This window comes from Phalacrocorax carbo, assembly GCF_963921805.1.
Source record: "Phalacrocorax carbo chromosome W unlocalized genomic scaffold, bPhaCar2.1 SUPER_W_unloc_3, whole genome shotgun sequence".
Taxonomy (NCBI): Eukaryota; Metazoa; Chordata; class Aves; order Suliformes; family Phalacrocoracidae; genus Phalacrocorax; species Phalacrocorax carbo.
Genome location: NW_026990254.1, coordinates 1,428,128 through 1,440,806, shown reverse-complemented (window position 1 = coordinate 1,440,806; position 12,679 = coordinate 1,428,128). Strand labels below are relative to the sequence as shown.

The window sequence follows — 12,679 nt, the reverse complement described above, 5'->3', positions numbered from 1 at the left end:
ATGACCAGAGAATGTTTGGATTGCTAGAGGCTCTCCTGAAATACTTTAGCTTCCAAGGACAGGATGCTAGTCAATATAGTAATTTTAGGAAAAAAAAAAAAAAAAAGCTATGACTCTGCTTCTCTGGCAAACTCAATCAAGAATGTTTTATTTCTCCAGTGCTGCTTCTAATTTGGAGCAGGACAACACTATCACAGATGGGCCAATGCATATTGTCTATTGAACTTATTTTTGATGCAAGTATTTCAGGATCCTTACAGTAAGAAATAGTTTTTTCATTTATACAAGAGAAATGAAATATCCTGAAGAGCACCAAGAAACCGACCATTGGCCTTAGAATCACAGGTGATTAATCATTCCTTTCAAGCATGTTTATGGGAGTTGTCTATGCTGGCTTACTGTAACCTATGTGCTCTGCAATACACTTGGAAACCTCCAAGAGCACTGTAGACATTGCCAACTCTTAAATAGGACAGGCCAATGTGAGCATAAAATGCCACGTCTCAGCACAATCAGTTAACTTCAGTTATAAAATTAGAGAATTGCCCCAGCTATTTTAGACCATGTACTCATCTCCAGGTCTTATCACAGATGCTGCACTCTTTCGCAGCCTAACCACAAGCACAAACTTCTGCTGCATGGCATGCCATTAGGCACCTTTGATAATTGATCTTTGAAATATTTTTGTTCAATCACTAGTCCAAATGAAGTCATACAACTAAAGCTGCTGAAGCACCACATCCTTTCCTGTAACCATGCAGAAAACTGCTTTAGGGAACAGGAAAAGCAAAAACAAATCCTCTGCATGTATAACTTCCCTGTGAAATTATTTGTTGCCTTCACAGACCTCCATACTTAAAAACCCTCTAGCAGCTTGGGGGCAGAGGCCCTGGAAAGAAGCACTAGATGTGGAGAGCAATCAGGGAAGCTGCTGTGCAGGGCTGCAGAGACCCCATTGGGATGACGGGCTGGCAGAGAGTTAACAGCAAGGACAGAACCGCAGCAGGCAAAGTCAGTGCTGCCTCAGAAGGTGCCCGAAGCAGATACTGCTGCCCCCGGGAGCCACAGTGCAAATACAGCAGGTGCGGCAAATCTCACCCTGAACCACCCGCTTCCGCCGAGCGGCCACCGCTCAGCTGACCCCAGAGAAAACCAGACGACAACAACAACACCACTTACTTCCTCTCCACAGAACCGCCTGGCCCCACCTCCTAATAGTCACAGCCAGGCACGCGCCCTTCCCAGCATGCAGCGCGCAGCGTACGTCCGAGAGAAGAGAAGGGGCATCGCCCTTCCCCCCGCCGACCACAGTAGAGTGAGAAGCGAGGGCGGGAGATCACGATCGTGGCCGGCGGAGAAGGGGCGGGGCGCGAGGCTCCGCCCACCTCCCTCCGCCGGGGAAACCAGGGTGACAGCCAATGGGAAAGGCGCCCCGCAGGGTGGGAAGGAGGGGATTCGGGAGGCTACGGGGCGGGGCCGTCGCTGAGTTTACGCAGCGCCACCGCCGCTTGTAAACAGATCCTGCCCCGTGTGACATACCTGTGTGGGGGTACCGAGTGTTACCCGCTGCGGTGGCAGGTTGATGATCAGAGGCGTCAGCGGGCGCGCGGCGGGCACCGAGTAGAGAGGAAGTGATTCCTCTCTGTCCTTCCTTCCTCTCTACCCACACCCTACACCCCCCCCCCCCCCGCCGCCTCCTCCTCCTCGGTCGGGATCCAGCGCATCCTCCCCCCTCAGCGCCTTCCCCGTACCCCCGTCGCTAAGATGGCTGATGGTGAGCAGTAAGGCGGCGCGCGGGGCTGCGGGGAGCTGCTGTCGGCTGGCGCGCGGCAGAGCAGGCGGAGGCGGCTGACGGGACGGGACAGGAACGTGGGGTGGGGTGCGTGCGTGGGAAGCCGCGCAGCGCCATGTCTGCCTTTGCCCTGGAGGAAACGTTGGAGGTCGACTGGGTGGCCGTGAGGCCTCACGCTTTCCAGGAACAGGAGAAGCACAAATTCGTCTTCATTGTGGCTTGGAACGAGATCGAGGGCAAGTTTGCCATCACCTGCCACAACCGCACGGCGCAGCGCCGGCGCAGCGGCTCCCGCGAGCTCTACCTCGGCGGCCCCTCTGGCCCTGAGGCTAGAGCCACCCCCAAGGCCGGCACCCCCACGGTGAGCAGGGTCCCGACCTGGGGCACGGGCTCCGGCCTGACGCGTGGTTCCTCGCATCTCCGCGCCGAGGCGGGGCAGCAGGGCTCTGAGCGGGGCGCGGCGGCCGAGGTGCTGCCGAAGAGCCCGCTGCGGGCCAAAAGCAGCCCGGCCTGGAGGCCGCTGCAGGGCCTGGAGGTAGTAGGTGCCGTCGAAGAGATAAAAGCGCTGGAGCTGGGGGAGGAGGAGGCAGCTGCCTTGCTGTCGCTGCCGCCCTCGCAGCCGCCGGCAGCCGAGTCGGCCGCTCCCGACGCAGAGCCCGTGGGGGAGGAGTGCAGCTGGGCTGGTCTCTTCTCCTTCCAAGACTTGCGGGCTGTGCACCAGCAGCTGTGCTCGGTGAACTCTGAGCTGGAACCCTACCTGCCTGCCTTCCCCGAGGATCTCTCGGGCGTGTGGACGGTGCTGTTTGGAGTTCCGGAGCTATCTGAGCAGGAGATGGACGCTCTCTGCTACAAAGTGCAAGTTTACTTGCTCCACAGCTTGGATACATGCGGCTGGAAGATTCTTTCGCAGGTACTCTTCACTGAGACTGATGACCCCGAAGAGTATTATGAGAGCCTGAGTGAGTTGCGACAAAAGGGGTACGAGGAGGTGCTGCAGCAGGCCCGCAGGCGAATCCAGGAGGTGAGGTTACCACATGGTCCAGATATCTCCACCTTAGTGTTACCTTTTCCTTACTCTGTGACATCTTCTTTAGTTGTTCTCTCCAGCTGCTCCCCTCTACCTTTGCAAAATTGATTGATCCATGGGACAAAAAAAGTACAGGAAAATTGTCTAGTTAAAAAAAAACCACAAAACAAGCTTTGAGAATCTAAGTAGGAAAATGAGGCTTAACCTTTCCAAGGTCTCTAGGGCCAGGATTTAAGAAGGTGCAGGTTTCCCTAGTCATCTAAGTGTGGCTCAGTATTTTATTCTATGCAATTGAACATAGATGTTTGTGAACAAGAATCTGATGGATTTGGCAAGGTCTTGCTCCCAGATTTTTGTTGTTGCACTGCTTTGTGCCAGGATGTGTTTGAGTCTGAATTTTTCTGTTTAATGGGAGCAGCAACGTGTGGTGTTTATTTTGACAGTATAATTTAGTCACTTAAGGCCAAAAAGTTCTAGGTTTCTACAGGCTCTGGGTGCTGAATCTGCTATTTCAAGTGAGATGATGTTTCCCAGTGGAATCGGAGTAATTACAACTTTTGTTCAGCTGGTAAATTCTTAGAGTTGGGTTTTTAAAAAGCAAGCTATCTTGTCCTAGTGAGTATTTACTGTGTTGCCATTGCTAGTCTCTCTCATATCACATACTATTTAGATGAAAGTAGTTGAGGAGGTTCTGATAACTTCTAGCATCAGCGTGTGAGCATTTTCTCACATCTTTGTGAACTGAGGTATATGAGGACCAAGATTTTTCCAGTGAAAAAGGAGAATTTTACACTTGTTTTTATGTTTCGGTGGCCTTGGTCCAGAATGTACCTGGATCTATCTAGGTGCGACCATGTGTATGAATCACGTTATGGAATTTTTTTATTTTTGCAAACACCATGTAAATTCTATTGTATGGATATAGATCAAGTTTGGCTGCTTCAGCTGCCTACATATATCTTAACAATATTGTGTGTTCAAAAATGTGTGGTGGTGAACGTTCTGGGGTTTTTTCCTTGATGAGGAAAACGTTGATGGCATAGTTTTCAGTCTTTGTAGGATTCAGGCCTGGCTTCTCCTTAGTGATTGGAGTTACAGAGTGTGAGAAAAATTGTTGTTTTATCAGTGATGAAATCACGACAAGGGCATCTAAGTGTAGCATTGTTAGGTACAAGTTCATTTCCAAACTGTTGTGTTAGGATATATCATTGTGATTTTTTTCTGTTTTTATTTTTTTTTCATAGCTGTGGGCAAGAAGAAGGGAGGGACAGGGCCACAGCCAAGACAGCTGACCCAAACTGGCCAATGGGATATTCCATACCATGTGATGCCATGACCAGTATATTAACTGGGGGAGTTGGCCCACAGGGGAGGTGGTTGTGGCTTGGGGACTGGCAGTGTTGCGTCTGTGGGTGATGAGCAGCTGTGTCATGTGCTGTTTTGGATGTTTATTCCCCCTTCCCTGGGTTTTGTGCCTCTTGTTATTTTCCTTTTCATTGCATTATTATTGTTGTTACAATTATTGTTTGATTTTAATTATTAAAACTGTTCTTATCTCAACCCATGAGCTTTCTCACTTTTACCCTTCTGATTCTGTCACCTGTCCTGCAGGTGGGGGAGTGAGTGAGTGGCTGTGTGGGGCTAGAGTTGCCAGCTGGGGCTAAACCACAATAGTCTCTTTTGGAGCCCAATGTGGGGCTCAGAGGGTTTGAGATAATAACAGCTGCTGGTCACAGCACCATGTTCTCATTTTTGCAGTTTGTGTTAAAGATGGGTGTTGGTTTGCTTAGTCTGCTGTGATTAGTAATGTTTTGCCTAAGAGGTTTGTTATGCAAACACTGGTTTTCAGCTTTATCTGGTATTTGGGGTTTTTGCTGAAACCATTACTGTACTTTGGATACCACCTTGTTGAGGTGATTTAGCAATTATACCTTCTCCTCTGAGAGATGTTATATGGAGGAAGTACACAATGGTATCTTTGCAATTTCTTCTATGATGTCTCCACCTTTATTGCAACAACTGTGTTGTATCTTGAGCATCCTTGGGTAGTTAAGATATACTTATTGTTAGTTTTTGGGAATGTTGTTTTGGTTTTAACTAAAGTTAGAAAGCAACTTAAGACTATTACCCAGAAATCTGCCCCGAGGCTTGATAGTTACAAGTGGCAGGGCATGTGAGATAGTATGGGCAAATACCTAGGGCAGTGGGCACCCCCAGTGTTTTGGAGTTTCACCCCTGAACAAGTGCAGAATCCTGAAAAACTAGTAGAATATTTGGAGAAAGTATGTTGTTAGGCTGGGAACTCCAGAGAGACACAGATAACTGCAATGTGCTGGGGCCTGGCCCATGCGTACTGAGACCTGCTCAACAGTATTCAGTGCTCCCAAAGGAAAGAGAAGGCGTCTGGATTGAAAGGCAAAGTGACAGGCACTGTGGTCGCTCCAGCCCCAATGACAGGCACTGCGGCCACTCAAACCCCCAGGAGAAACACTGTGGCTACTCAAACCCCCACAATAGGCACTGGAGCTGACTCAGAGAATCAACCCCTGCCAGTATCAGTCACCCCCATACATAAGAAGAAATATTGGAAGCAGAAGTCAGCTCCTTTTAGAAGGGGATGATGAAGAAGCACGGCCATCATGAGGAGAAGAGGAGGAAGTCGTCCTAAATGAAACAGAAACCACCTGATCCCTGTCCTTGAGTGAGTCGCAAGATATGCGAAAAGATTTTGGCTGTCATTCAGGTGAGCACATGGCTCCTCTGATGCTGGGATAATGGGGCCAGTAGTCTGGAATTAGAGGGGAAGGAAGCCAAACAACTGGGATCCCATTCTAGGGAAGGGAGCATTGACAAAGCAATTGGAAAAGGAACACAAGCCCTCAGCCTCTGGAGGCAACTCCTCTCCGGTGTGAGAGAAAGGTGTCCCTTCAAGGAAGATGTTACATATCGCCTAGGAAAATGGACAACCATGGAGAAAGGTATCCAGTACCTGAGGAAACTAGCCGTGCTTGAGGTGATTTATGGTGACCTAGACGATCAGCAGTCGTCCAAAGATCCAGATGAAGCCCAGTGCACATGACCCATGTGGCGGAAGCTTGTATGGAGCGCACCATTGTCCCATGTATCCTCGTTAGCAATACTGTCCTGGAAAGATGAAGAGGCACCAACAGTGGGGGATGTGATTGGTAATCCTGGAGTTTATAAAGCAAATCTCTCTTCCTCCCTTGTCTCTGCTGTTGAGAAACTGTCCCGGGAGGTCCAGCAATTCAAAGACAACAGGTTCTACTCCCCACCTCTATGGATTAGTGTCTCAGCCATTAGGAATAAGTGTCCTTTTACTCAAAGGAGAAGATATACACCCCAGGCCACCTGATGGTTTTTACTTGTGTGACCACGGAGAGGACATGATGAGGTGGGATGGCAAGCCTACCTTGACCCTAGAGGCACGGGTATGTGAACTGCAAGGGAGAACAGTCACTCAGGGAGGTTCTTCCAGGAAAGCTGCTGTTCCAGTTTCTAGTAAGCAGGTCCCCAGACAGAGGAGTAGAAGCGCTGATTTTATTTCTGAGCTCAATAGAGAGACTCTTGATCCACATTTACAGGAAGTGAGTTGCAACTGCCATGATCTTGACCAGAGGGGCCCTGCCTCCAGCCAGGTGGAGAAAAGGGATAACCGGGTTTACTAGACTGTGTGGATCTGATGGCCTGGCACATCCGACCCACAGGAGTATAAAGCTTTAGTGGACACCGGTGCCCAGTGCACCCTCATACCATCAAACTATATGGGGGCAGAACCCATCAGCATTGCTGGAGTGACAGGGGGATCGCAAGAGCTAACTGTATTGGAGGCCAAAGTGAGCCTAACTGGGAATGAGTGGCAGAAGCACCCCATTGTGACTGGCCCAGAGGCTCCGTGCATCCTTGGCATAGACTGTCTCAGGAGAGGGTATTTCAAGGACCCAAAAGGGTACAGGTGGGCTCTTAGTGTAGCTGCCTTGCCGACAGAGAGAATTAAACAGCTGTCTACCTTGCCTGGCCTCTTGATAGACCCTTCTGTTGTGGGGTTGCTGAGGGTCAAAGAACAACAGGTGCTGATCACCACCACAACAGTGCACCGGTGGCAATATTGCACCAACCGAGACTCCCCGATTCCCATCCATGAGTGCCAAAACCAGCACACCACTTTTGCTTCTTCTCCTCAGCTGGACAGGGGAGAGGAAAAATAATGAAAGCCTTATGGGTGAAGATAAGGACAGGGAGAGATTACTCAGCAATTACTGTCCTGGGCAAAACAGAATCACAGAATGGTAGGGGTTGGAAGGGACCTCTGGAGATCATCTTGTCCAACCCCACTGCTTGAGCAGGTACACCTAGAGCAGGGGGCACAGGACTGTGTCCAGGTGAGTTTTGAATGTCTCCAGGGAAGGAGACTTTACAATGTCCCTGGGCAGCCTGTTCCACTGCTCTGTCGCCCTCACAGGAAAGACATTTTTCCTCATATTGAGGTGGAACTTCCTGTGTTCCAGTCAGTGCCCATTGCCCTTTGTCCTGTCATTGGGCACCACTGACGAGAGTCCGGTCCCAATCTCTTGACACCCACCCTTTAGATATTTATAAGTATTGATGAGTTTCCCCCTCAGTCTTCTCTTCTCCTGGCTGAACAAATCCCAGGTCTTTCAGCCTTCCGACATAAGGGAGATGCTCTGCTCCCTGATCATCTTAGCAGCTCTCCTCTGGACTTGCTCACACAGTTCCCTGTCTTTCTTGAACTGGGGGACCCAGAACTGGACACAGTACTCCAGATGTTGCCTCACTAGGGTGGAGTAAAAGGGGAGGATAACCTCCCTCAAACTGCTGGCCACACTCCTTTTTATGCAACCCAGGATACCGCTGGCTGCCTTGGCCACAAGGGCATGTTGCTGGCTCATGATCAGCCTGCTGTCCACCAGCACTCCCAGGTCCTTCTCAACAGAAGCTGCTTTCCAGCAGGTCATCTCCCAAGCTGTATGGGTGCATGGGGTTGTTCCTCCCTAGATGCAGGACCTTACACTTGCTCTTACTGAATGGCAGCTGTTGTGTTAATGGTAGGAGTCTGAGGAGTGGCTAGGGAGAGACCCTACTGTTGAGTCACGAGGTTTAGACAGGACCCCCTTGCTTTCTAAAGTCCTCCTTCGAGAGGAGTCTAGGTGTGGCTAAGTCCAGTCTTAGTCTCAGACTTGGTCAACAGTTTATTTTCTAAGGATTGTAGAAGTAACCACTCATCAGGGTATTTGTTGTTAGTAACTAATTTGGCAGATGCCCAGGCCAGTCATGTTCAATGAGAACTATCATGGCTAGATGAACGAATAGTACAATTTATTAAAGCAACAGATACACAGGTTCTTTGGATTACTGGTGTTAAGAGTGCTGGTTACAAGACACATAAATACCAAAGATATGAGTACACTGCTAGGCTACAAGTATGCAAAACAAATATGAAGTGATTCTAATATGAAGCAAAGCAACTCTAATACATTAGGGATTTGAAGTGACTCTATAGAGGTTTCCAGTCTTACCCAAAGGTGTCCCAATGTTGGGGAAGAGAGGCTTAGCCTGTCGACTGGTCCCAGAAGTCAGAGTGGTACGCAATGGTATCTTCCCTAACACCCTCTTTCTCTTCACACATTTTATGCTATTTTTTTATCTTTCAGGTGGATCTTGAGTGACTCTAGTCATACATACCTTTAGTATGATTGGTGTAAAATTTCCTCGCTTTACTTTTAAAAGCATAGATTAGAAGAAATTCAAAGCGCATGCCCAGTGAGGGGTGGTCGCACCTTAGAGGCAGGTAACTTTTGGGATGGAGGTGTGTTTTGACATTATAATGCGCAAAGTTCACCAAAAGGACGGCATCTTGTCAAAAGTATGATGGACTGTTGGCCCAGGGTAGTAAATATGCAGCACACCAGCTCCATGGTACCTTGAGTTCCCATTTATCACAGAGCCTGGCTGCAAAGCCTCCACACTGCTCCACCCTCCGGACAACTCCTCTTAGAGTCAGTATGCCAAGTTCTCCTGGCATTGCCTACATCTAAGGTTACTAGGGAACTTCTGTGGAATGGATTTCTCACGTCAGCTGCACTCTACCTTGAAAGCTTCTTCAATGCTGTACCTCTTCTAAAAACATAAGTTTAATTTAAGTCACCTCCAGCGATTATCCCACAGCTGTGCAGCCTTATGGCGTATCAGCCCCTCCTCCCGATTTGGTATCATCAGCAAACTTGCTGAGGTTACTCTCTATCCCTTTGTCCAGGTCATTAGTGAATATGTTGTTCAGGACTGGACCCAGTACAGACCCCTGGGGAACACCATTAGTTACAGGCATCCAAACAGACTCTGCCCCATTGATCACAACCCTCTGAACTCTGGCGTTACACCAGTTCTCAATCCACCTCACTGTCCTCTCACCTAACCCACAATTCCTAAGCTTGTCTGTAAGGATGTTATGGGAGACAGTGTCAAAAGCCTTGCTGAAGTCGAGGTAAACAACATCCACTGCTCTGCATTCATCTACCTGGCCAGTCATGCCATCATAGAAGGCTATCAGGTTGGTCAAGTATGATCTCTCCTTGGTGAATCCATGTTGACTGTTTCTGATAACCTTCTTTTCCTCTACATGCCTGGAGATGATCTCCAGGATGAACTGCTCCATCACCTTTCCCCAGGGGTGGAGGTGAGGCTGACTGGCCTATAGTTTCCCGGGTCCTCCTCCTTGCCCTTTTGGAAGACTGGTGTGATATTGGCTACCTTCCAGTCCTCAGGCACCTCTCCTGTCCTCCATGACCTTTCAAAGATGATGGAGAGAGTGGCTTGGCAAGAATATTTGCCTGCTCCCTCAGCACTCATGGGTGCATCCCATCGGGGCTCACAGATTTGCAAGGATCCACTTTTCCTAGGTGATCTCTAACCTAATCCTTCTCAACAAAGGGGAAGTCTTTTCTCCAGATATTCTCTCTCCTCTGGGGGCTGGGATGCCTGAGGGCCAGCCTTAGCAATAAAGACTGAAGCAAAGAAGGCATTTAGTAACTCTGCCTTCTCTGCATCCTGTGTCAGCAGGGCCCCTACCTCATTCAGCAATAGGCCCGCAGTTTCCCCAGTCTGTCTTTTACTACTGATGTATTTGAAGAAGCCCTTTTTGTTATCCTTGACATCCCTTGCCAGATTTAGTTCGAAGTGAGCCTTGGCCTTCTTCATTGCATCTTTGCATACCCTGACAACGTTCCTATATTCCTCCCAAGTGCCCAGTCCCTTTTCCCACATACTGTGAACCTCCCTCTTCCATTTGAGTTTCCCTAGAAGCGATTTGGTCATCCATGCAGGTCTCCTGGCTCCTTTGCTTGAGAAGAAAGGTTTGTTTTTTTCACTGCCTTGATGAGAGGGATAATTACACCTTTGGGACTGCTAGAGGGTTTCCGATAGTGTCAGGTAGATGTAGGAGAATGCTTGAGTATGGCAGCTCTGTTTTGAGGCACTAGCGACAAGCAAGAGAAACGGAGGAAGAAGGTATTTTTATAGACCTAGATGGTTAAATCTGCCAGTGGGTTGGATTAATGCATGAAATCTGTAGGAATTTAGGACTCCAATCCAAGAGCATCTTGGATGACTTCTGTCCCTATAACTGCAGGCTAGGTTATGTGTGTTTAGCCCTTGAAATTCATAAAACGTTAGTTTTACAGACTCCAAGCCACAAAGCACTGCCCAGTACTTTCAGTGAGAACTCGGATGCCACAGAATTATGTATGCTGCTGGAGGAGAGTAGAAGGGCATAGCAAATGAGCCTGCAATAGGAACAATTTCCTGGTGAAATTATTTAGTTAATACAACAAATTGTCTCATGCTGCTGAGGAATGTCCCATCTGTTCTACACCATCTCTCCCAGATCTTTCATCTCTACTAAGTGTTGCTGAGGGAAGCTCTTCCTGGCTTGTCATCTGACAGTCACTTTAATTCTGAACATGTAAATAAAGCTACTACGAGCCTCTCTGCATTCTTTCTGTACTCTTAGCCAATCTTTAATGCTTCAAAGGAAGCTGGGGGATCTTCAGAAGCAAACTTTACATGATGAAGAAAGAGAAAATCTTTTCTTATCTGGTCAGGTAACTGAAACACAGTATAGTAATATAAATGTAATGGAGCAAATAGAGTAGACAGTATGGTAATCAAGGCTTCTCTTGACTGTTCTGGGATAGAAATGAACCAGACTCCAAAGGACTGTTGATCAGTGCTTCAGTTTCTAATCTACAGTTCCATCTTATTTTGTCTTCCAGTAATAATACTTGATGCAGTTGAGTATATGGAGCCTATTTCATGTAGGTTTGGCATCCAACTTGAATGAACAGGTAGAAGATATGATGTGCTTATTCCATAGTGTTCCTAATCTATGTTAAGTTTAAATAAACTTGGACTGTGAATATATGTTTTTGAGATGATAATATTAAAGGACAAGAGATTTTGTCTTTGAAAATTACATAAGAGGGGAATTAATTTCAGATAGTCTTGTCTTTGTAAACACATCAACTATTCCACATGTCTGTATGAGATTATTTTTTGTTAAACAGTTGAATATTTTTTTTTTTTTTTTAGAAATGGTAAAAGATTTCCAGCAGCATGTGAGGTCTGCCCAGGCAAATACCCCAAATAGGTGCAAAACAAACCTATAAATTAAAAACATATTGTAGCAAATTTGTACAAACAGATGAATTTTCAGCTTCATAAGAACTAAAGGAAGGAACAGACAGACTTTGTTTTCTTATATGAATTAAAATATAAGCTTTAAATAAAATAATTAAAATAATTTATAATACTTAAATAATTTAATTTTAAAAAGAAAAATAATGGGAACTTTGTGAATTTAAACTTTTATGCCTAAACTGTCTAGGGGAAAAAATAAAGCAGAAAACAAAATTACTGGAAATGCAGATCACTGTTTTGTTTCATATAGATCTGTGTCTGGAGCTGCACTGATATAATGGGGCTGTGAAGGTCCAAAGTACAGATAGGAAAAGAAGAAAAGCCCCAAAACAACAACAAAAACCACCCTTCCCCCTCCAACCCCCCAAAAAAAACCCAAACCCAAACAAAACAAAAACAAACCCCACCCAAAACAAAAAACTTAGATCAAAATGTGGCTTCTCTTTTGTCTCCTTTCTTATCGCTCCTTCTCCCCTCATACCTGAAAGTGGGAAATGTGTGAAGTAGCTTATTTGATTACTGCATTATAGATTTTTGTACTAAGTTGCTTTTTGTGCTTTGTGCTCATACTCATTACCTTTCAAAGATTTTTGAAAAGAAAAAATTAATAGGAGTGGTGTACATTTGGAGTTAAGGTTATCAGAGATGTGTTCATACTTGACTAGCTAAATTCAAGATGTGGGTGGGGTTTAAGACTTTTTATCTTTTTTTTTTGTCTGATTTTGTGGGGTAGAGAAGATGATACAAAAGGATAGATTAAAAAAATTTTTTTAAATGGCTGTCACTTAGCAGGAATGTTTGAACACATTCACTAAAATTAGAACTTTTTTTTTTACAGCTTCTGGAAAAACATAAGAACACAGAAAGCATGGTAGAGCTGCTTGAACTGTATCAAATGGAGGATGAAGCCTACAGTAGTCTTGCAGAAGCTACCATGGAGCTCTACCAGTACTTACTACAGCCATTCCGAGATATGAGAGAACTTGCGATGCTTAGAAGACAGCAGATAAAGGTATGGTAAAGGTAACTGAACTTATTAACGGGGAAATCATGCTTTTCAGTTTCTATTTACTTTTATTATGCAGTATATGCAGTGATGGTTTCTCCACTAAATGTCGACCCTATTTTTC

General features: G+C 46.5%; 1 protein-coding gene across 1 annotated transcript in view; it reads left to right on the top strand.

Moving 5' to 3' along the window:
• Positions 1 to 1,465: 1,465 nt before the first annotated feature.
• The window catches only part of LOC135310869 (junction-mediating and -regulatory protein-like), a 132,395-nt gene continuing 121,181 nt past the window's right edge, over positions 1,466 to 12,679 (top strand). Inside the window, exons 1-2 of the mRNA XM_064439940.1 lie at positions 1,466 to 2,813; positions 12,388 to 12,561. Coding sequence (XP_064296010.1) covers positions 1,908 to 2,813; positions 12,388 to 12,561 — 1,080 coding nt within the window. The 5' untranslated portion in view covers positions 1,466 to 1,907. The remainder of the gene's footprint in view (positions 2,814 to 12,387; positions 12,562 to 12,679) is intronic.